Genomic DNA, 22,482 nt, shown 5'->3' on the forward strand with positions numbered 1-22,482 from the left:
CATATTGGGACTGTTGGGTTTGCGGAGGCTTCACAGTTAGTCTGTTGAGATCCAGCATTTGAAAAGCAGTAAGCCAGCATTTGAGGTTATATACACAGAAGAATGTGTTGGATCACCAGACTATGCAAGGACGGGATGCCGTGTAAATTATAAATTATTCTCTGCTTGTCTAATACCAGAATGGGAAAGATGAGGAAGAGTCTTCCCATAGACTTATAGTCTGTAAAATCAGACATCAGTATCATCCCTGGAAAATTTCTCATCTGCTACAATTAAGAATGGAAAAGAGATACAGAATCCATTTGATCATCTGTAGCGATGCTGGACTAGTGTGACCCTTCCAGAAGTGTGACTGGCCACTAGCAAAATCTGTTCTTTTAACCTTTCAGCCATATCCTGTGCCGGTTTATTCACCTTACTGTGGGAATGCGGCATGTTACCGAGGGCGAGGATCACCAGCTCATCCTTAATATGGCAAAATTCATTTATGTTGAGTTTTTCTCATGCACTATTGTAATTAGGTTAGACTAATGAAAGGTAAATTCCAGCCCTTGCATGAAAAAAAGAAATCCTTGTAAAGAACCCAATTAGTATGTTTGTTTGTTTAGACTCTAATGGCTTAATTGCATCTTATCTTGCTATTTACAAATAGGCATCATTAAAGAGTAATGAGCATGTGAGGGAAAGCACAGAATTCATACCAGCAGCAGATGAGACACAGGAAAAAAAATAGAGTTGAAAGTCTGAGGGTGCTTTTCTCTCTTTTTTTTTTTTTACTTTAATAAATAAGCCTTATTTTTTCATATAAATAAATACGATTTCCAGGCATCTTTGTGGCTGGCTATATGGCAGAGAACAGGCATCTGGCCTTTCGCTGCTGTACAGCCTGGTTACATCTCTAGTTTGAAGCTCTTTTGTTTCCTAAAGTGGATAAAGAACACACACAAACTTGTGCTCCTTTTAATCCAAGCAGGGAGGTCCCCATGTTAACTGAAAATAATGTTGTCTGTCTTTTAGCTCTGCATTGCAGAGCATCTGCAGCTCAAATCAGCAGCAAATTCCCTGGAATGCTGAGAGGAAATCTGCAGCTCTGGGAGTTCTTTGCAAAGTTGGAGCTTGGTGTTTTCAGCACACGTTTCCCTAATAGCAAACTTTGAAATACATTTTGAGAGGGAACTTTTGTTAATGCATGTTTAAAATTGTTTATAAAAGGGCTTTTCACTTGGTATTAGTTTCAGCGAGGAGGCAGAATTAAAGGGGGGGATTTCAAGCTCTTTCCTCCAGGCAGACGTCTGCTATGGTAAATGAATTTTAATCCTTTTCACTTTGTAAACTCATTTTCACCCTGATTCTCACTTATTTGGAGAGGGACTTTCTTCTGTTCCAATCATAAGTGTTGTTAAATGGGAACTTTTTTAGCAGTCTTAGGAGAAATTATCAAAGCCATTCTCAGTGATTATTCTGTTTCCCCCTCCCCCTTCCTTGGCATGCTCTGGCTGTCATCTGCTCCTTGAGAATTAGCTTGGTGATAGACAAAATATTTTTAAAACTGGGGTATTTCAAGAAGATTTTTATTTTATATATCTTTGTCAGAAAAGCTGCATAATATTGCAGCTTTCAGTCAGCTGCCTGGCCTACCTTCTTCTGGAGCTTGCCATTTTAAGAAGCAGAGGGTTTATGAATAACTTAACCGGCTGAATTTAGTATACTTTAGTTAAGAGGAAGATAGAAGAACATTGTTATTACACAGACCAAAACAGAAGCTACAGAAGTATTTAACTGGCAGTTGTTCCATTTTCAGCTCACAGAACTGTGGGGCATATTTTTTCATTCATATTAATTGAATTTTAAAGTGACCTTGTACATGTATTGATCTGAATTAAAATTTTCTACATCAAGGACGAGTTGGCGTATATCCTTCAGGCAAAATATTATAAAGCCAAGTGCTGTCTTAACAGGATATCGACAGAAGAAGTTGAGATTTAATAGGAAAAGTTGGCTTGGAAAGGAAATTGTAGGGTTTTTGTCACAACTGAAAGGTATCCTTTCTGTCTAATGAAGGAATTTTCTTTCAGTTGGTAGCTGTGGAAATACAGGGACATTTCAGTGCCCTGTCAATGGGGATCATCTGGGTGAGTCCTGACTGGCAGAAAGAGAGACCTGCACTACTGGAGCTCAGAGAAGAACCACCAAATTACTTTTATACCAGAGCCATAAGTTTTTTATTACCTTCTTTCAGGTGATCTGTAGGGACACAGTTGCATGATTATAGGTGTAAATTGTATTCCATACATAGATCTTTTCTGCCCACGGACTCCAGTTAGCTAAGTTGAGCAGGCATTGAAGGAAAATGGTTTGCTGGAAAACATGATTTGAGATGAACAAAAATGTTAAGTCCTGAAAACCTGATTATTAGAGGAGAGAATAAAGTGTATCCCATTTATGGTGTACAATACCGAATGTGCTTTAACCTTAAAATAGCTACGGAGCATACTTTTGGCTTCCAAATCACATAGCATCCTCTAGTCTAGTGACAGGCTGTTCATTCTTTGTACTACTAGCCTCATTCTTTCAATGCTGTTAAAATGTTGAACTATAATTTCTCTGAGCTATGCTTAGTTTTACAAAATTACTGCTTCTGTCAGACTTAACTAATGATACAGTCCTACAAAAATCATCCAAGTCCCTATCTCTCTTCCAACCAGTGTAAAATCTGCAGGAATCCCATGTCAAAACAGCGGCACAAGATAGGAAAGCTTTCTATTTTGGTGGCAGAACACTGTAAGAGCTAATTCAGGCAACCTAGCAGTAACCCAGCAATGTCGCAATGTATTCAGTGGTTTATTCATATTACCACAACGCCTGGGTGCCCCTACTCACGGAGAGGACTCCCTTGCACTAACCCTTGGGCAAGTTGAGATTGCAAGGACAGTGCCTTACTCAGGCAGCTCATAGCCTTTATACAGCCTTATATACAGCCTTATATAGCCTTTATACAGCCTTTATACGTAGCCTTATACATAGCCTTTATACAGCTCCTTATGCATGTGGAGTCAGTATAACCCTGCTGGTTTTGACATTCAAACAAGTGCGTGATTTAGGCTACTGTCCTGGACCAGTCTGCAGAATTTGACCTTTGGTATTGCATGATGGATGTTAGCTGGGAACTGGGTAGCTGTGATGGATTCTGAAAGCATGGAGTGAATCATTGGAAGGGTGTGAAAACAGATGACCTGGGAAAAAGCAATGAGCTAATGCAGAAGCGTTTTGAAACATTTGTGCAGGTAAATCTTGTGGGGAGATTTGAGGCCAACAATAAGTATATGTAAGCAAGCTGGAGTGCCAAACATGGGATTCTTCAGCTTGTTATGTTGCACTGTTCACTTTGAAAAATCAGGAGCATCCCACACAGGCTTCAGATCAACTTCATCCAGTGTTGTTTTCTTTCTACCTGGCAGCAATGTGAGGTAACTTGAATGCAGAATGTACGGGAAGAGGAAAGAAGTGAGCATCCAGGGAAGTGTGTGATAGCAATGGTGATGGAAAATATTATACATAAAGCTGGATCTGGGTGTTGGTAGAGCAGCATCTTAGCAGTTATGACAGAACTTTCTGATTCCAGTGGATGACCAGCATCATAGATCAGTCACCTCTGGGTCTATTTTTAACTTGATGCAGTGGTTGGTGCTGAAATAACTCTGCCAGTTTCCTTTATGTGCAAACTAACTGGGTCTTACTACAGAGTATCCTAGCAAGAGATGACATTTAAACCCAAATTCACAGCACCTGCTATGGTGTTGCATGCCTGTTCAGAAAATCCCAACCTATTTTAAGAAGGCAGGAATCAGAAAAAGCTATTCATGATATGTGGATAGCACAAGCCATGAAACATCAGTATTTTTACAGTAGCTCAGGTAACTGCTCTGCTAAGTCCTGTATTGTCACCCCATTCCTACCACCATTTCCCCTCCTTCCCTCCTGCAGCACAGTCCTTGCATCAGTTTGGAGATGAAGTATTGGTGCCAGTTTTTCCCTCAAGGAGAGGAAAGCATCCTATTATTCAGAGTTGATCTGCCCTTTAGTCTGTTAGTCGGCATCAGGTTGAGGCTACCCGTGTTGAAACAAGGTGGGAGATAGGAGTCAGTAGCAGAAGTTAAAAAGGAAAAACATGTAACAAATCAATAAAGATGTGTATTGACTGATTTTTTGGGGCTTGGATTTGTCTGCTGAGGCTAGCAATGAAAACACAATTGTTGTAGCGGGTGTTCATCTATACTGAATGAAATGTTGGAACACAGACATAGAAAACAAGCTGCTGCTGGTTGGGAATTACTAAAATGAACCAATTGTTTCCTTTTTTATCTCTTTTGTGCTTTTATGGGTGAACAAAAGCTTTGTAATAATCTCTGTGTAACCAAACACAAAGACAGAATTATTGTTAGACATCACAACAATATTGAAGCGCAAGTTTATCTTTGAAATTTAAATCGATTTTAAGGTTAAAATGCCTTCGTTATTGCATTTTTGTCAGTAATGAAATTTAGGCTTATTTCTGTTGTTATACTCTGACTGACCTTATATATTTTCCATGACACTGGTTTTATTCTTTACACTTTACCACTTGCACAGAAGAAAATGAAACCTTTGAGAATGTAACATTTTTACTTTTTAGCAGTAGTTTCCTTTTAAATAATTTTACTTTTTTGTTGGACCTAAAATGTTTTCCATTAAACTCATGGCATGCTTTTAAAAGCTGGCACTAGAAGAGTCCAATTCTTTTTTCAAATTCTTTTTCTCTAAGAGGGCTTACATTGGAGAATATCAAATGCATCAAAAATAATCACATTTGCTCATTGTTTTTGACAAGTTATTGAGTTGTGGTGTTAATAAAATTGAGAGTGTTACTTGGCAGTGTCATGTCTACACAAGGGAATACTGTGAATTGATACAGTTTTAGTTGCAAATGAATGTTTGTACTACACTTTATAGTCTGTTGCTTCTTCATAACATGCACTGGGTTTAAGTCTTTTATTTTGGTCTGTCTATAAAATACTGAGAACTGAAATTGCATCAACTTAATCTGTTAACTTGGTGGTCTTCAGACGCCATCAGCTGTCCTTCAACTTGGTTTTGTCCTTCCGTTCTTGACAGGTTACCTTAGGAAAAGTGCTAAAAGTGATAGTGGTGATGCGGAGTCTCTTCATTGACCGGACCATAGTAAAAGGGTACAATGAAAATGTCTATACTGAAGATGGCAAGGTAGGTTATTGTATATCCAGCAATGTTCAATTCTATTTTGACTTGGTATTTAAATGACAGAGAGCAGCAATCCTATCACAAACTCGCCAGAAAGATAAAAATGTCAAAAGACTCTGTGGATGCTTTGCAGAATGCTCTGGTTTAAATTTATCATGCTTTGCTTGGATTTTTCATATCCAAATGTCTGATTTCTTTCTGAGCTCTGAAGCCCTTGCTTGAATTTCTAATTTATCACCTCAGACCCCAGTTGCCTCGTTAATAGTGTCTGCTGAGAAAACATTTCTTCAGTGTACCAGCACATCAATAGCCCAAGGTTCAGATTTCTCTTTTCTGAGAGCCTTTGGGAAACCTTAGGCTAGTTTTATGTTCAACTTGATAGACACAGCTGTGAGCATCAGGGGTAGGTAGTCCTCAGTAATTTGCTTGTTCGTATTAGCACTTTCTGAACAGCAGCTATTAGAGCAAGTGTTACCTGTTTCCGTGAGTGATTTGTTTTATGAACAATTCACCCTGCTTGAACCCTCAATTTTTTTCTGACTGCACACACTCCGTATGGCTCTCTTTAGTGCATCAGGTTATGTTAACGGGACCTGATGGCCTTCAGCTTAGCCTGTTTCTGTTTTCAGGGTGCAATGGTCTCTTACAGAGACATCCACCAGGACTTTCCTTTACCACTACTAAATACCTCCATGTTTCACATTTTCTCTCTGGAGCTTTCTCTTCCGATTATGAAGCCTATTAAAATAAAAAGTTCATTATATCAAGATGAGTATTTGGCACCCATAGGCCATGTTATAATGAGGTGAGACTTTTTTCCCTTTCAAAAGTGGTAACTGTGTTTTAGCACACAGAGGCAAGTTGTGTACTGACCCAGAGTTCAGTAGCTCTGAGTTTGAACCTCTGTTCTCTAGAAAAGGAAAGGAGCTGATCCGCTGAAGGAGATAGTACAGCTGCATCTCCCAGGTGAGACATTCTCACTCGAAGGGCTGGGGATTGGCCTAAGAAGTAGTAAAACAAAAATTGCCTCATTTTAATTTGCATTATTCAGATGTGCAGGTTTAAATACCACTTTGCCGCAGAAGCAGCTGCACTATACTCCCTGTATATTAGCATATAAATGCAGACTTATAGCACCAGCCCCTCTTCACCCCAAGTTCTGCTCGGAAGTGAAATGATAGTCTGCCGAAAGAGCACTGAGAGTGCTTGATGGATTCCTGTGTCACACTTCATCTGGGTGTGCTCATTTTCTCTGATGAATCCAGCTTCCTTTGAAGCTCCCTTGAAATACAATAATGCTCTATATGCTGAAAAGCTAAGTAAAAGAATTCCTTTCTGAAACTCAGCATCTGGCACTGGGCTTATGTTTAGCTCAAGGTTAACTCTCCTGAGAGCCATGTACCTTTTCTCTGTCATCACTTGCTGCGAGGGGGAAATAGGACTTGCCAAGGCCAGCTTTGGGCACAGGGCACTAACCTTTGTCTGCTGCCAGTGGGGAGCAGTTCACCTTCTCCAGAGCATCACTGCTAACACCTGGCTTATTTTCTTGCTTTAAGCCAGTCTGTTGGGGCGTCTGTTTTCTACCAATTTAGCTTTGTGTGTCCAAAGTCTTGGCTATGTGACTGCTCCCACAAGGATGCATGGACCTGTGACCTTTACATGGCAGTTTGCTATTCCTTTGGGCCATCCCAGGGCTTTTGCAAACCTGAAGGTCTGCGTTTCAGGTATAAATAGGAACATTTCCTTTGACTTAAGTAGAATTGGAGTTTCAACCGCTTAAATCATGAGTAAATTTGGCTTGGGAGATTGAATAATTGCGTAGCTTGCTAGTTTTGCCAACAGGAGCACATATTGACAAACAGTGAGCTCCCTCTTTTTTTCACTAATTAACTGTACTGGTAATTGGAGAATTAAGAATAAGATTGTGCTCTTGCAATGATCCGCTTTCCTTATTGTGCCTGCCGGGAATGAGCGATTACAGTCAATTGCAAACATAGTCCATTCCAATTCTTTCCCTGTCGCAACAGATGCTGCTGGGAAAGTGCTCCAGTGAGCTTTTCACTTTTCACAGTTTCTAGCCTGATAGAGGGGAAAAATGCACTAGCATTCAGAAGAGGCACAGAAGGGTATGAAAAAAAGAGATTGCTACTGTCATCTTTATTAAATACCAAAAATACAGGGAACCCTCAGGATCACAGGAGGAGATGATCATTTTTCCAGTGAGCAGTTCACACAGTAAATCAGCAATGATTTGGGGGTTAGCTTATGTATTCCTAGGAAGCATTTAATATTTGTAAACAGCAGCCAGAAGGTTAAGTAGGGGTGGTATCATACAATATAGCAATCTTGGAGGTGCTGTCTTTTCTGTAAGCCATGCTGAAGAAGGGACACTGAGTAAGGCACTGTGCTTCTTTTCACTTAAATAGCTGAATGCAGGTCTGTTGAGTCATCCTCCAAACTGCACCAGGCAGAAGGTACCTTAAGTAACGAAAGAGTAAGATTCAATAGGGGGGTGTTCTTTAAGTAGAGCGGGCTTAGGGGCAACAAAATGTATTCAGCAGTATTCGGTGAAAGAAGAGGTGGTTGTCATCAGGAGACTGAATGATCACTGATAGTAAGTGAAAAATGGACTGTGCACAGCAGAGGCCAACAATTTGCTTGCAGATCAGGGGAGTCATCATTTATCTCTGAAAGTACAACTCTTCGAGCAGATTTTGGGAAGAAAAAGGGAAGAGAGGAATGCCAACAGCAGTGGTGTTGATAAGTTTCTGGTCCATTAGTCAGGCAAGTCTAGAAAAAGAACCAAATACGAGTGTTTCTTGTAGTTGTGGAGCTGTGTAACTAGCAGTTACACAGGAAAGCTGACGTTGCAGTCTCCAGGTTGCTGTAGCTTGCTGTGTGCTTGTACATTGTGCTGTGTAGGTTGACAGGTACTTCTGTGAAAGCTTCACATGGTTTCTGCTTTACTGAAGTCTAGTTAAATTGGGTACTCCCTCTTACAGATTTAGATACTTTCAAAATTAGGGTGAAAAAAATAGAAGTCTTAAGCTTTCAGTGAATAAAATAAGACACTACATTCTGGGGTTTATTTTCAAGCTTTGCTTATCCAGACGAAGAATTGTTGCATTTCTTAAGTGCACCGTGTACTTCTCTCCTGAATTATTCATAAACCCTGCAGAATATGTCTTTGCCAAGTTGCCAGCTGCATAACTTAGACATTTTTTGGTGACACTTTGCAAAAACAATAGGTGAGATCTGGCAGCCTGTGACACGTTGTAGGTTTCTCTATGCTGATCGCTCTGCAGTCTCTTGCTTACTGTACTAACCCATTGTGTCCACCACACACTGATGCATTTTAATTAGCCTCATGGTTCTAGTGATGGCACCGTGCCACCCTTCATCTCAATCTTTGACATGCTCATTTTGCACTGGAATTTAACAATGGATAGTAATTAATTACTAGTGTTGTCCTGATTCCTGAATAAATGAAGCCAAATGCAGCTCACCTTTGCAAGGCAAGCTTATTGTCAGCTGAGCCATTAGTAGCTCTGGTCTGCCAATAAAAATATATCAGGAATTTTTGGCATAATAATACCCTGCTTTTCTTTGGATGAAGAGACCAAGAACCACCTTGGCAGGGTGTATTTAGAGTGGGTACTTAACATTGATGCCTAGCCAGATTCCTGCTTCTGCATCCATGAGACTTAACTGAAGAAACATAAGTGTCTCTGTTGAATTATCATGTTAAGGAACTTGGGTTATGTTAATGCTATGGCTTCATTAATTACCCAATATCAATAAGAAAAGGCATCTTTTAGCCTCCTAGCGTAAGAGAGGAAAAGAACTGGTAGTATCAAAGGAAAGCTTCAAAGGCAGGCAGAGCTGTCTCTTGGGTAATTTCTGATCCCTGCATTCTTTCCACTTCAAAGCTGGATGTGTGTGTGTTTGGGTGAAGAGGGGGTTGAATCCGATTTCTCTAATAAGTGTTGGCACTGGACCTGTTTGATATTAGATGCAGGGAACATTCTGATTTGTTATCGCCTTTGAAATCGTTCAGACGACCTTCAGAAAATGGCCTCTTGTTACTTATGCTGGGGGTGGGTTGGGAGAGTGGGGCACTGGGAAAAAAAGCCCCAGTTTAATTCACATGCAGAGGATGCCCTGAAATTGTGCTTTCAGCAGTTTTTTGGTTACAAATGTGTGTCTTGATTGAAAGTGAAAAGTTGAAGAATAATAGACCTATAACGATGCATTCTTTAATCTGCCTCTGCCTTAATCCTCGGTTTCTGGGGGAAAGGTGGGTAGTCATTTAGGATGTATGCATATGGCTGGGGGGGTTGGTTGCTTTTTCTTCTTTTTTTTTAACTTGGATACCATCATGTCTGTGAGACAGACATTCATTATTTTTTCAGCCTTTCAATCTTTGCTAAATAATGAACATTCAGAACCTGCTGGACTCACTGCAGCATCTGAAGCGGACTCTGTCTGAGTCTAACTAGAGAGGATCACACACTTGGTTTGATCACTAGAGATTAGCAAAACCATATATACATTCCAATTATAGCAAATCTGTCTGCAGTCAAAAGAAAGCTTTAAATTACATGAAACAGTTTTTGAAAAACATGCATTAATTATTTTTATTTGCAAATGTAGACTTTTCAAATATGGAAATGCAGTGCTTCCATCCCAACAGGCACAGCTCTGTTACTACAGTGTAACTTAAGCTCAGGTCCAAAGCCAGGCCGAACCACTGCTTGTGGACTCAAGTGTGTGACTGGTGTTGGTATTCATGCAGGTTCTTGATCATACCCTAAGAGCCAGTAAACATAAAAAGGTTTGCAGGTGCATGCCTCGGGGTACTTCTGTCTTCATCTAACCTGGAAAAGGCATTGAGACATCAGCTGCTTTTTGTCTCCAGGCAAGGTCAGCGTTACTATGCCAGGAAACATCTATCCTGAAATCATTTTTAGTCTTCAACATCATCTCCTGTTTAGGCTGAGAATTGGTAATTCACAAGTCACTTCTGAACCAGTATTTAGAAGTGGGCCACTAAACAGTGCTACTCTTAAAAGAATGGGAACTTTCAGCATTCTGAACGTTTTTAGCAATGTAAATTAATTACTTGGATTCAGAATCCTTCCCCCTCTCCTCCTTCACCACTCCCTAATGCGTTTTATTCACTTCATATGATTTCCTCTATTTCAGACTCTTTTTATGCCTTTTAAAAAGGCTTGTCATTTCACCTGGGACTTATGGGCATATAAGAATTAAAATAATGAGTCGTACCTTCTAGTAAAGGAGATAAGCCCGCATTGTGGGAAAACGTGTGCCCAGCCATGTTGTGAAGCACTACAGGAGCTATTCCTGCTTCACAAATTCATAAATTCACTCATAAATTTATCTTCTTTTGTCTAGACAGATTCTTCTGGTTAACGCTATATCGGACACTTACCTGTGACAATACAGAGTTGTTGAGTACCTTCTGCTTTCCAGGGCTAATAAAACTTACTTCAGTTTTAGTCCTTTTAGTTTGTATATAGCTGAACACATTTAAGTCATGGATGTGTACAATTATCTACAACCTTAAATCTGTTTTATTGATGTTTTACTGATTTTTGTCTGCAAATGTAAATGATGTTTCCTAGGGGGTGTTTTATTTAGCCCCAGTAGACCAGTGCTTTGGCTTAATTCAGCTAAACGTTCTTTGTGTCGTTTGTAACTGAATCACTTATTCAGACACAAGACAAGCATAAACTGAGTAAAAATGCCCTCGTTTTAGAAACAGACTGAAGCTGATGAATGTTTGCATAGATCAGCCACAGCCCCATACAAATGAAGATTTTGCTGGTTTTAAAGAGAGCACATTAATTCAACAGGTCATGTATAGATCATTTTAATTGAAACTGGGATGAACCATGTTCATTCTTCATTGCAATACAAAGGAAATCTTGTATCATCAATTCCCTTTCTTGGATTGCAACAGGTGAAGGCAGTGGCCCAAAATAGTGAACTAAGAAATATGTCTCCGTAAAACTTTTACTTACTCTTTTAATTTCAATAGCTGCTTAGCTTTTTTTTTCTCCATAAAGCTTCTTCTTTACATGTGGTAATATATAACTCTTCTTTTTTTTCTTTCCTGCTGTAGCTTGACATATGGTCTAAATCCAACTATCAAGTTTTTCAGAAGGTAAGGCACATAATTTCTCTCTACATAATGCATATGAGAGATATGCAGAGTTTATTTTAACTATCTAGGCCCTTATGTAAAAGAATTCCAGAGTTATTCCGTTGTCACCATAACTTGCAAATAACAAACAATAATCTGTAATAGTGGAAAACTGTGAATAGAAAAGGAGATCACTTCTACTGCTATTTAATTTGGATTTATTTCCCATCACAATTCCAGTCTATGGTTTGAAATAGGAAATTGGAGATTATACTACTCTTATGTTGAAATTTCTCAAGGAATCTTCAAGCACTCTTGGTTTTGAGCTTGAATCTTTTGGGGGAGGAAGGACTGTTTCAGGTTCATTTTGTTTTGTTGTTTTCACTGATTTTGGTTGTCCTCCCACTCCCGAGGGCTTGGGTTTAATAAATCAGCAGAACTCCCTTTCAAAATGAGTTTTGATATTTTTCCATTATGATATTTTTGCCTGCTTCTCTGCCCATGATGGTGTAAGGAAAAGGAGTAAGTTACTGGAATGAGTGTCATTCCAGAAAGTAAGAAAACACCAATGAGAGAATGGGAGCAGTGAATATAAAGCTCTTAAGAAGGTTGAAGTGTTTTGGAAAATATCTGTATCTCACAATTTTCCAGGCAGGGAAGAGAAGGGTTCTCTTTGAAGGCCTCTTGTCAAAAATGCTGTAAGTTCAAACTGATCCAGGTTTAAATTCCACTTTCCTTACCTTCAAGCTGGAGTTCAAGGAGCTTGAGCCTCCAGCTAGTACGCTGGCTTCCTTTCATCTGCTTCTGTAGCTTGTGTAACAAATGGGGGTTAGGGACCTGAAAGGGCATAAAAGCAGGGGTCAAAAAAATGGCATATTGGCTGTATTTGTGCATCTTCCTTCCAAGATTTCAGATGCAGTCAGAAGGGAAGACGTTTGACCTATGATATTAACCTGCTAGAGATCAAAGGACAGCTTGTAGGGAGGTTGGTTGCTCTCCCTCTCTGCCTAGCATTAAAGCAGAATTTTGCTGCAGTTGATTCTCTACCCCCGAGGTTAGTGGATTAAATATTCTTCCTTTTTTCCTTGCTCCTCAAAAATACTATGTTTAGTGTCAAGTAGGGTGATACAGCAAGAAATAAAGCAGTGTTTATCTCAGTAACCTGTTTATCAGTGTGCTCTGAAGTAGTTTTTGCAATGGAATAAATGTAAGGTTCTATAATTAAGTGCATCATTTCAGTTTCCCCGTGTGTGTGTGTGTGGTTGTAAACTCATTTGGGCATCAGATCCTGGATGTTTTGGTTTAGAATAACTGGCAAGGGTTAAGTCATATGGCTGTAATTTGTGCAAAATGATAATAAACTGTGAGGTTTTGGAAAGACTGCAGGAGAAGGGGTTGCCTCTAAGCCAGTTGAACTGCTCCCTGCATTTTTTACAGTGATTTTATGGGTTTTGCTCCACGCTCTGTCACTGTGTTACCTTGGGCACCTTAACCTGTCTTTGAATCAGTTTTCTGCTTCCCTTAGGCTGGGGTAATACTTGCTGACTTCACAGGAGCTATTGCTGAATTGGTTCCATAGTGCTCTCTGACTCTCACATGAAAAATGTGATAAAAATGCAAGGTGATGGTATTTCTAATCAATAGATTCTGTGCTGTTGAGCTGGTAGTTGAAGAAATTAAAGCCAGGACCTAGGTCAAGTTTTCAAACAGATGATAGAAAATGCCATGGTTCAGCTTAGTAAGTTTTCTCTCTCTGGTGCTGTGCTTGGTTTGATTTCTTCATTCTCTGAACCTGCACTTGTAGCCATTTAGAATACCCAGGACTAGTGATTTAGCAGGAGCAAAATTAAGGGAATTAATGATTTCTTTAACACTGTTTTATTTTACTCAGTTGCTAGTGTAGGATCCATACTGCAGGATCTTCAGAACAAGTGTTTTCATGCCATTAAAAAAGTCATCAGTAAATGCGTCAGAGCACATCTGAATGTTCTTGAAATGTGTTTCTCGTGGCAGTCACCAGTAACACAATGTGGAAAGGCTGAGCTGAGAAGGAAAAATAGGGATGGTTAACAGCTCCCCCCATGGAGGCTGGGCAGCCCTTTCAGCTCTGCTGCCTCTAACACTGTGAAATCAGTCATCCCTCTGAAGGGCAGGGCTGCTTCTCTTTAAAAGCTGGACCAAGTTCTCAAACTCTGTCTTCAATGACAGTATAACAACATCTGGAGCTCACAAGATACCTGTCTGTGGTAGCTGCAGGCCTGTCAAAATCCTCACAGGGTTTACAGCATGACTTTCTAGGTTAAGGACCAGAGACCTCTGATCTTCAATCCAACCCTGTCAAACGATGCTAAATTTGTCCTGACTCTTTGTTTGCAAGCGTTGGCTGTGTCAGCAAGCCTTTTCTCTCTCCTTATTATTAGGCAGGATACCCAAGTGTGTATAATTTGATGGGGGACGGCTCCTGGAGGGCCATTACTGTTAAAGTGTACAGTCATTTTCAAAGTTCCCTGGAGATTCCTTGAATCTGGTCCTGGGGTGAATAAGCTTTATAGGCATTGAATCTACCAGCAGGGTTAGATTCAGAGAATGGAGCTGGAAAATAAGAGAGGGAAGGCTGAAAGGGCAAAAGCACAAGGAGCTAAGAAAAGGTTTTGCAGACTTCCATGTTGGTCTGACATTTAAACTCCACAGGAGCTGGCAACTGTTTTGATCTTAAACCTCCTTATTGTATCTTAAACCTCCCTGCATCTCATGATCCACTAGTGCTAGAGGAGGAAGGAAACGGGAAATAAGGAAATTTTAGGGGGCTTAAATCTTGGTGGGAAGAAGAGTGTACATGAGGGCTGGATAATTCCAGAGGATTAAAAAAACACATATTGTAGAGAGTGGTGCAGTATTCATAATTTTACATTCAAAAAATAGGTGAAAATACAGAATAGTGAACTGCTATGAGTGGATCACAATGGGACATGGTGTCAAACATTAACTGTTTCATTTACCAAGCTGCTCAGTTAAAAGCAGCATAGCTTGTTTTGCTGTGTAATGTAATAATTTTGCCTGTTTCATTCTGGTACATTGGTATTTCATTCCATATATTTCATTCTGATTTCAGAGTCCCATTTGTATTTTCACCTAGATGGTCTCTCAGTTTTAGCATGCCACAAACTGGTTTTGTTTTGGCTTGACCTGGCAGACATTAAGCTTCCTTCTCAAGCATGTTTTCACCTCACCTTTGAGAAGCTGATTGTGCCTATCCAGCTGCTTGTGAGCTGCATGATCCCAACGTGATGGAACTCAGGAGCACAATTTTCACCACTACAAGGGCACATAAGTATTGTAATGTATGAAGATGTATTCTTGTCAATAATCTCAGAACAAAATCACATGCAGGATGAATGCATGCATGAGGCAGATATTGGGCTATTGATGATGCCTGTTCAAGGAGAGGAGATGGACTGTTCCAGGGTCACCTGTGTGACTGCTCTGGTGCATGATCAGTACTTGCTCTGTTCAAAGACCTCCTTGGGCAAAATGAAATCCCTGAGACCCAGTCCAAACAAGCAGAACGTGTGAAATAAAAACTTAAACACTCTGTGAGCTCTGAAAACAGGTGATAAATCCTGCTCTTCAGAAAAGTCTGATAGTGTTTTACTGAACTGGGAGTGAGGAAGGTTGTATAAAGGGATTTGTGTGCAGTGCATCTGTGCCTGTTCATAGAGGCACCATCTATCATCCTTCCGAGCGCCTCTCGGGCACTGGGTTCTGTGCACCAGATTCCCTCTAGAGAGACTCAAATGTGTTCCTGGAGAGAAGGTTGAGTAATGGGAATCCTTGGAAATGAAGAAAGGCACTCGTGCGGTTTTCCACACTATAAAAGGTCTAAACATTAATAAAATAACTTCCTTTTTTTCTTCCCTTGTAGTGCTGTGATCGTCCTCCAGAACTCATTGTTACAGGCTCCTGCTAAGGCCATGAACTTAGCAGGGTTTAGAAAAAAATTAAAAACCCTTTCAGGGGAGTTAGAGAATCCCTTTATATTAGATGGAGTTGTCAGTGCTGTACTTGAGGGAATAAACCAATAAGTGAGTGGCAAGGAAAGTTATGAATCTTAAAGGAAGTTTTGTGCCTCCTTTTGGAAAGCCTGTTGAGTGGCAGTGAGATGAAATACTAGGAGAGATACAGCTTCAGTAATTTAGCCTGTGATGTTTGTATTGTCATGCTTTAGGTTTTATGCCAGGTGTAGCAAAGCTGTAACATAGGTCCTTGTTCTTGTGCTGTTTAGTCCAGTTAGAGGAAGCACTTGTTCAGCTTTCTCAACCTGTGAATTGTACAGTGTTTGGGGGTTTTTTATGAATTTTCAGCTTTGGGAATGCTGTATGACCAACAAGTGTCATGAAGGCCCAATAATGCCATTTTTTCAATGTGTCACCGCATTTCAGCAGAGCAGTGGGTAGAAATGCTCTAGAAATGACTGCTGTTGGCTTGGTAGGGACAAGTAACGGAGATTTTGTTTCCTACTCATCACTGGTGTGGGTCTCATGAGCTGTTTCTTGCTTTACTGAGCAGGGGGCTGCACAAGGGGAGCCAGGAGTTCCCATCTCCCCACTCCACAGGTTGTTTCTTGCAGCCACCCGACCACCCCTGCTCACTTGTTGGGGTCTGGCTGTTCACGAAGTGACAAGTACATGGGATTTAATTAGCACAAAGTCATAGTGAAGATGAGATTTGATCCAGTGTCAGTCTGTTTTGTATTCCTGCTGTATACGGTGCCCGAGACAAGGGAGCAGAGATACATTTAGGAAGTACATGGTTACAGTCAACTTGAATTTGGAAGCAAAAAGGAGAAAAGGAAATAAAATCTCAGGCCATATAATTATTAAGAAGAAGGGAAGTCTTCTTGTTCAGATTGAGTCTGTGCCTGTTTCATTTCTCCATGTAACTGGAGTCTGTTTTGTTCTGTCTCAAGTGCTTATTTAACTAGGTATTTTGTTTAGCAAAATTGTGCTTCAGGAAATTGCCCTGTCTTGCCTTTTTTCTGACAAAAATTCCAGGTGCTTTTCAGTATATGATTTGTGAAATACTGAGCTTTTCTGCAAGATCTCTTGAAAATCTATTCCAAGGTCCACAGTAACATCTATCCCAATCAATGTGTGCTCTTCTGAATATGTGCCCATATGAAAAAGAGAAATTAGAAAGTGACTGATAACTTAGATAGCAGTAGGTAAGGTAGAGCAATAAAAGTGAAGCTAATAAGATAAAACAAAACCCTGAAATGTACAAAATGTCATCCTGCACCCAGAATAAATTAGTTTGTGATTCCAACTTAGCTGGAAGCAAAAGCATGTCCCTTAAGTGAGCTGGCGTCTATGCAGTTTGCTTTGCTTTGCTCTGCTCTGCTCTGGTGTGAAATCGTATTGCCATTAGTAAGCCTGGTATTGATCTTCAATCCCCCTCCCTCCCCTCTTTTCTTTTCCCCCATCTTTTTTACTCTTGGTCAGTGTGTGCTTTCTGTCATCATCTCTGTTTTCTTGGGAGGGGTTTAATTCTTCCTCCCATGCACTGCCTGTTGTATCATTTGCGCAGCTCTTTTCTGTTTGGTATCATTCTTTGTTGGGTGGGTTGAGGGGGTCATTCCCGTACTCCTCTTCCTCACTTTTCACACCCACTTTGATCTTCTTTAGAAGCATTTTATCAGCATTTGCTTATGGTAGAAATCAGCTCTGTTTTGCTCAGAAAACATTATTAGTGTTCTAGCAATGCCGGGATGGCTTTTATCTCCCTGTGGAATCTCATTAGCTTTACATTACAATAGGAACAGCATATGTGCGACTGTGCTAAAGTGGCCAGTCAGTTTAAATTTGTTAATAGCAGCATGTTTTTTAAGCAACTTTCTTCTGCCAAGAGGAAGCAACTTTGTTGTTCAAGGAGGAAAAAGAAAAGGCAGTTTGTTAGAAGTAGAAATACAGCAGAAGGAGGGCGGTTGCTCATAAATACCTTCAGAACTTTCTATTCTTTGACATGTCTGGTACTATCCTATAAAAGAACCATCTTAAAAGAATTCATATAGCGAGTAGGGCTTGGATTGCAGGCATTTTTGAACACTGCAGAGATGTGTTTAAAAGAAAGCACTGACTGGAGTTCTGCTGTGCTATTTATGCACAGTTAATCACCTGATTTCTAATATTATTTTTCATATGGTGACATACAAATGGTTTAAGCAGGTTGAGATCCATTTTGTGACTTGTTTTTGCAAACTAACAGCAATGTGCACAATCCCCAAAGTTTTCCCTTCCAAATGTCAGAATCATATGTCCCTATTCATGCTGAATGGAGCTGCTTTTGGAGGGAGTTGTGCGCAACTGATGGGAGCAGAATCTGTTTCTAAAATTGTAGTGCAACTTAAAACTAGATTTGGTATAGGACAGACTGATTTGATGTAGTGTTCTGTGGAGGAAGTTTTGTATGGTGTGAATTAGAGCTTGTCTATACATGGATTTATTCAGGAATATGTCTTTTACTGAATAGCTTCAAGCATGAGCCTCCCTTTCTCCAGAGAAAGTTTGGCTGACTGCAGATTGGGAACAAGTAGAGTTCAGATTGGAATAGCAATTGTATTTTCTGTTCACTCTTCATCTTACTCAAAATTGGCTATAGGATATAGACACACCATGGGAAATACATAGACAAGCCTTGAGAAGAGCACTACTTCTCCATGTTAGAAGTAGAAAATACAATTTAATCATTAACTGAGCAATTGTGCCATTTGTTGGATGCTTTGATATTACTGATGGGGACCATTAATAGATTTAGAAGTTACAAGATGTGAAAGAGCTCTCATGGTTGTGTTGTCTCAAGTTCTTTAATAGTCCAGCCTAAAGAATTTTGCCAGTATTTTCTGCATTCAGCCTTGAACTTCTGGGAATAAGCAAGTTGTTGACTGTGCTAATAACTTCAGAAGCTGACAGGCTGAGTTACTTTGGGTGAATTGTATCAGAGCTGTCAAACTGCCTCCTTCCAGAAAAAGCAAAAATTGGCAGTGATTTAAAAGAATAATTAAATCCTACCAAAGCATTGGTTTTCCTGATTTTTCTTTAATCATTTTTGTTACTATACACAGAACAATACACATTTTATATGTACTGTGCCTAGCTGTAATTCCCAGATGTAAGATCTTGTTACGGCTCTGTCTGGGAAATGAAAAACCTTTCTATTAGAAATCCTTTAGTAATGCAAGTATTTATAAACCATAAGCATATTAATTGATCCCTGGTTTCAAAGGAAATGAAACTGAGAGCTTGACTGCTGTTTGCTCAATGTAAGCAACCTGAAACAGGACTGCAAGAGTTAAATATTTTAGCTCTTCCCCATTAGGAAATGAAGAGGAGCATACTCAAATCTTTTCTGTTAAAATGCATTTTAATATTGAGGTCTTTTGTTGTTTGTTTTTCTTCAGTAAAACAGGCCAGAACCAAAGCTTAGGGGGGTTTTGGGAAGTCATAACCTCTGATAAATTGGTCTTCAGAAGTATTTAATTTAGCTGCGTTATTGACAATGGTTTGTTTGTTTGTTGAGCAAATCAGCCCAGGTTAAGAGAATATATTGTCTGTAAAAAAACTGACCAAAGAAAACATACAAAGAGAAGACCAGAGTGCTTTCTTCTGGCACGGTTTGTTCAGTGACTTTGCTTACTTATGGTTTCACAGAAGACAGTCACAGGAGCATAGATTTTGCTCTTATGCTGTAGGTATGTGAAAGGGAGGCAAATTATTTGCTATGGATGCTTTTATTTGGTACAAAAGGGTTGGGGCTTCTTTAGCTTTTTATGGCTGGGCTGGTAGTCAAAGCATGTTAGTTTAGTGTTATTCCACATGGCATAGAGCTGGTTGCCTTCCTCATCCCTTGGCTCACGTTAGCCACCAGTTTAGATTCTTTTACCAACGCTATTAGGTTTTATCATGTTTATGAACTTCCAAAGGTGTGCTTGATTTTACTGCATGCATACAGTTATTTATCATGATTGCTTCAACTGATCCTTGTGTGAAGCTGGCAGAGGGAATGGAAGGCCAGTGGCAAAAGCTACCCAGAATTACCTTGAGAATGTCTTGGAATCCTTGGTTTGCTACTTCCCCATGGAATTTATACTCTTTTCCTGCAGATAAACACTTCTTTGTCTAAAGTACAGATGAATAAGGGTATGTTCTCCTTTTACCTGTTACAGGTGACAGATCACGCAACCACTGCTCTATTGCACTACCAGCTGCCTCAAATGCCAGATGTGGTAGTCAGATCTTTCATGGTAAGTGTATTGGAAAATACATTTTTCATACAGATTGACTTCAGTGCCCTTACAGTGATTGACATTAAACAGTTCTGATGCAGTTGTAATTTCCCCTGTTTAAACAAGTTAGACAGTAGAGATTGCAATTCTTGTTTCTCATACCTGAATGAAGAGCTCATTCTCACTACCCTGCAATAATTGGTGTTGGAAGACTGAGCTGTATATGGTTCTTCTGTCACAGTTCTCAATATTAGCATGAAGATTCCTGTTTGCAGAGTTGGTCTGGATAGCACCAGCTAGAAAGACAGTAGTAAAAACTCAACCGAATGCTTCTTTATGGCCCAGCCCTTTCATGCTGTTCATACTGTGCAAGAAGTTGAGTTCTAAATGTAGTTAAGTCTGCTCTGCTGGAAGTTCTCTGGTAAGAGGAGATTCCCAGTTGGTACCATCTAATTTTGTCATTCACAATCCTTAGGTGTACACAGTAGCATTGGTTCTATTATATCTTTGCATCTTTAATTTCAGCTGTGTAATTTCAGAACAGTCAGGCTCCTTACCTGCTGTGCTGGTTTCTTTATTTAATGAAACAGCCACTAAGATGAGAGGTTTGCAAAGGTCTTTTCTCTTGGAGTGCATCTTGATCTAATTTTGAAATGCTTTTCAGAGCAGCTCTTACTGGTCAAATTCATGTTTAACACACTTCTGAAAACTAGGATTTAATAGGATGAGTAGCACCTTTGGTTAAGCCATGGAGCTGCCTTCTCAATTTGACAAAACTCTTGAAACTTCTAAGAAAGCAAAACCAGCTGTACACCAGAAGTGTTGGTCCTTCCACATCAGTTGTGCAATCCACATGACAGGACATAATGATGTCCTTATTTTCTGATGGGGATGAAGAACCCTTTTTTTTTCTCCTTGCTGTCAACAGATGTCTCAAGTGCACAATTTAACTTCATTTACGTATTTTTGTATTATGGTTCAGAAAATTTGATTTCTCTGTATTGCAAGGAAAGCCCATCCAAACTCGAGTAAATAACAGCAATTTACTTCTAGTGTTCTGTTGCCCTTGTCCTTGTATTCACTGCTAAACCCAGAGAAGATCTAGTTCTCTTGGAGGACAGTTATTGACGTCCAAAGGTTTGGTTGCTATAGAGAAGGCTCTGATGAAGATGGAAGGATTTGTTTCAATAAACTCAGCTGACCTCTTCAGAAAACAGTTTTCTCTCATCGATGCTATTCAATAGGACTTTAAATGACAAGATTCATGTGCATTCTTCACAGTATAAATCTGCTGGCCTAGGTGCTTTTTAGCTGTGTATCTCGAGAATTGAGTTATGCAATGCTCATTGCTATGTATGATGATGGAAACAGTCCGTTCTAGAGGCAGGAACTGTACCTAGGAACACCTAAACTTACTGTGTTGTTCTGCACTAGCCTTTTTTATATATATATATATATATATTTGTCAGTGTAATCAGATTTAAAATGGTACAGTATTTTTGTGACCGATGAATATTGATCTTAAAATCACATTAGAGAGGAAGTTAGCTTGTTGTGAAAGCCCTTATATCTTCAGCTATGAAGAGTTGAGACTGCTGCAGTATGATTGCAGCAGGGGTGTGATAGATGATCATAGGAAGAGACAAACCAATATTCGCTTGAAGGAGGTACCCATCAGGAACAATTATATTCCAGTAAAAATATGAGGGACGTTACAAAACTTGCCTTCCATCAGTGTAGTTTCTCTAGCTACAAATACCTCCTGCTCAGAGTGCAAGAATTTCTATTAACAAATTCACTTAAGTGACTTAAAAAAGCACAACATGATTAATAAAGTGGGAATTCAGCTATACAGTGACCTTGTAATCTTGGGCATGGTTGTGTTTATAAAATCACTGTATACCTCGCTGGGGCCTCGCCAAAGTACATTCTCTGTCCTTGCCACTATCGCTGTTTGACAAGAATGATGACAAAGGGGAACATCTCTCCAGTTTTCTTAATTTCTCTCCCTTTTCCTTTTAGACCTGGTTAAGAAGTTACATAAAGCTGTTCCAGGCTCCATGCCAGCGCTGCGGAAAGTTTCTGCAGGATGGCCTGCCACCCACATGGAGGGATTTCCGAACACTTGAAGCTTTCCATGACACTTGCAGGCAGTAGAAGCCCAGACCCTGATAATGTGAGGGGTGGACAATCCATGGGGCTTGGAAGAGAGCTGATGGTTTGATAGATGATTCCGTTTCTGAACCTTTCACCCTGTACTCAGTAGTGAGATTGCACTAATACATTTGACTCTAAAAGCCAACGCTCTGCAAGGCACATGTGAGACTAAAGGATTTTGAAGAGGATGGTAAGAAGCTGTGTGTGATCACTTGATACTTCTGAGGTGAAATGACATGTCTGGGGGCATCTGACAGTAAGAAGTCATTATTCTAAACCTTAGTGAAAATACCTGTGTACAGTTTGTGTTTTGTGACAGAATTTGCAATGTTGAAGACTTCTACAAGTTTGAAATAAATTTTATACTCCAGAATTTGTGATGGTTTATTTTTTTTTTATTTGATCAACAGAATCACTGGGTTTGGTGGGGAATTTTCAATGCTGCTCTTTTCTTTAGAAAAACTGGAAACATTTAAAGATCCTGCAGATAGGATGGGGGGTGGTTGTTGCAGGGCTGCTTATCTGAATGCTGATACTGGGCGGGGTGGGGGTATGTAGAAGAGATTATGGTGTTGATTGAGCATGGAATTTCAAAGGCATGTGGCAGCTTGGAAGATGCAATGTA

The 22,482-nt window shown here is 39.8% G+C and overlaps 1 protein-coding gene across 3 annotated transcripts in view; it reads left to right on the forward strand.

The window, feature by feature from the left end:
* MED27 (mediator complex subunit 27) overlaps positions 1-22,230 on the forward strand; it is an 84,403-nt gene extending 62,173 nt beyond the window's left edge. For 2 of the 3 annotated variants that reach the window (XM_062641447.1, XM_062641445.1), the window contains 4 exons: positions 5,152-5,259; positions 11,402-11,443; positions 19,641-19,718; positions 21,723-22,230. In XM_062641447.1, coding sequence (XP_062497431.1) covers positions 5,152-5,259; positions 11,402-11,443; positions 19,641-19,718; positions 21,723-21,857 — 363 coding nt within the window. In that variant the 3' untranslated portion in view covers positions 21,858-22,230. The remainder of the gene's footprint in view (positions 1-5,151; positions 5,260-11,401; positions 11,444-19,640; positions 19,719-21,722) is intronic. The other variant, XM_062641446.1, reaches the window with a different exon arrangement.
* Positions 22,231-22,482: the final 252 nt, after the last annotated feature.

Source organism: Pezoporus occidentalis, unplaced genomic scaffold (assembly GCF_034315485.1).
Source record: "Pezoporus occidentalis ecotype Australia unplaced genomic scaffold, CSIRO_AGI_Poc_V1 ctg68, whole genome shotgun sequence".
Classification (NCBI taxonomy): domain Eukaryota; kingdom Metazoa; phylum Chordata; class Aves; order Psittaciformes; family Psittacidae; genus Pezoporus; species Pezoporus occidentalis.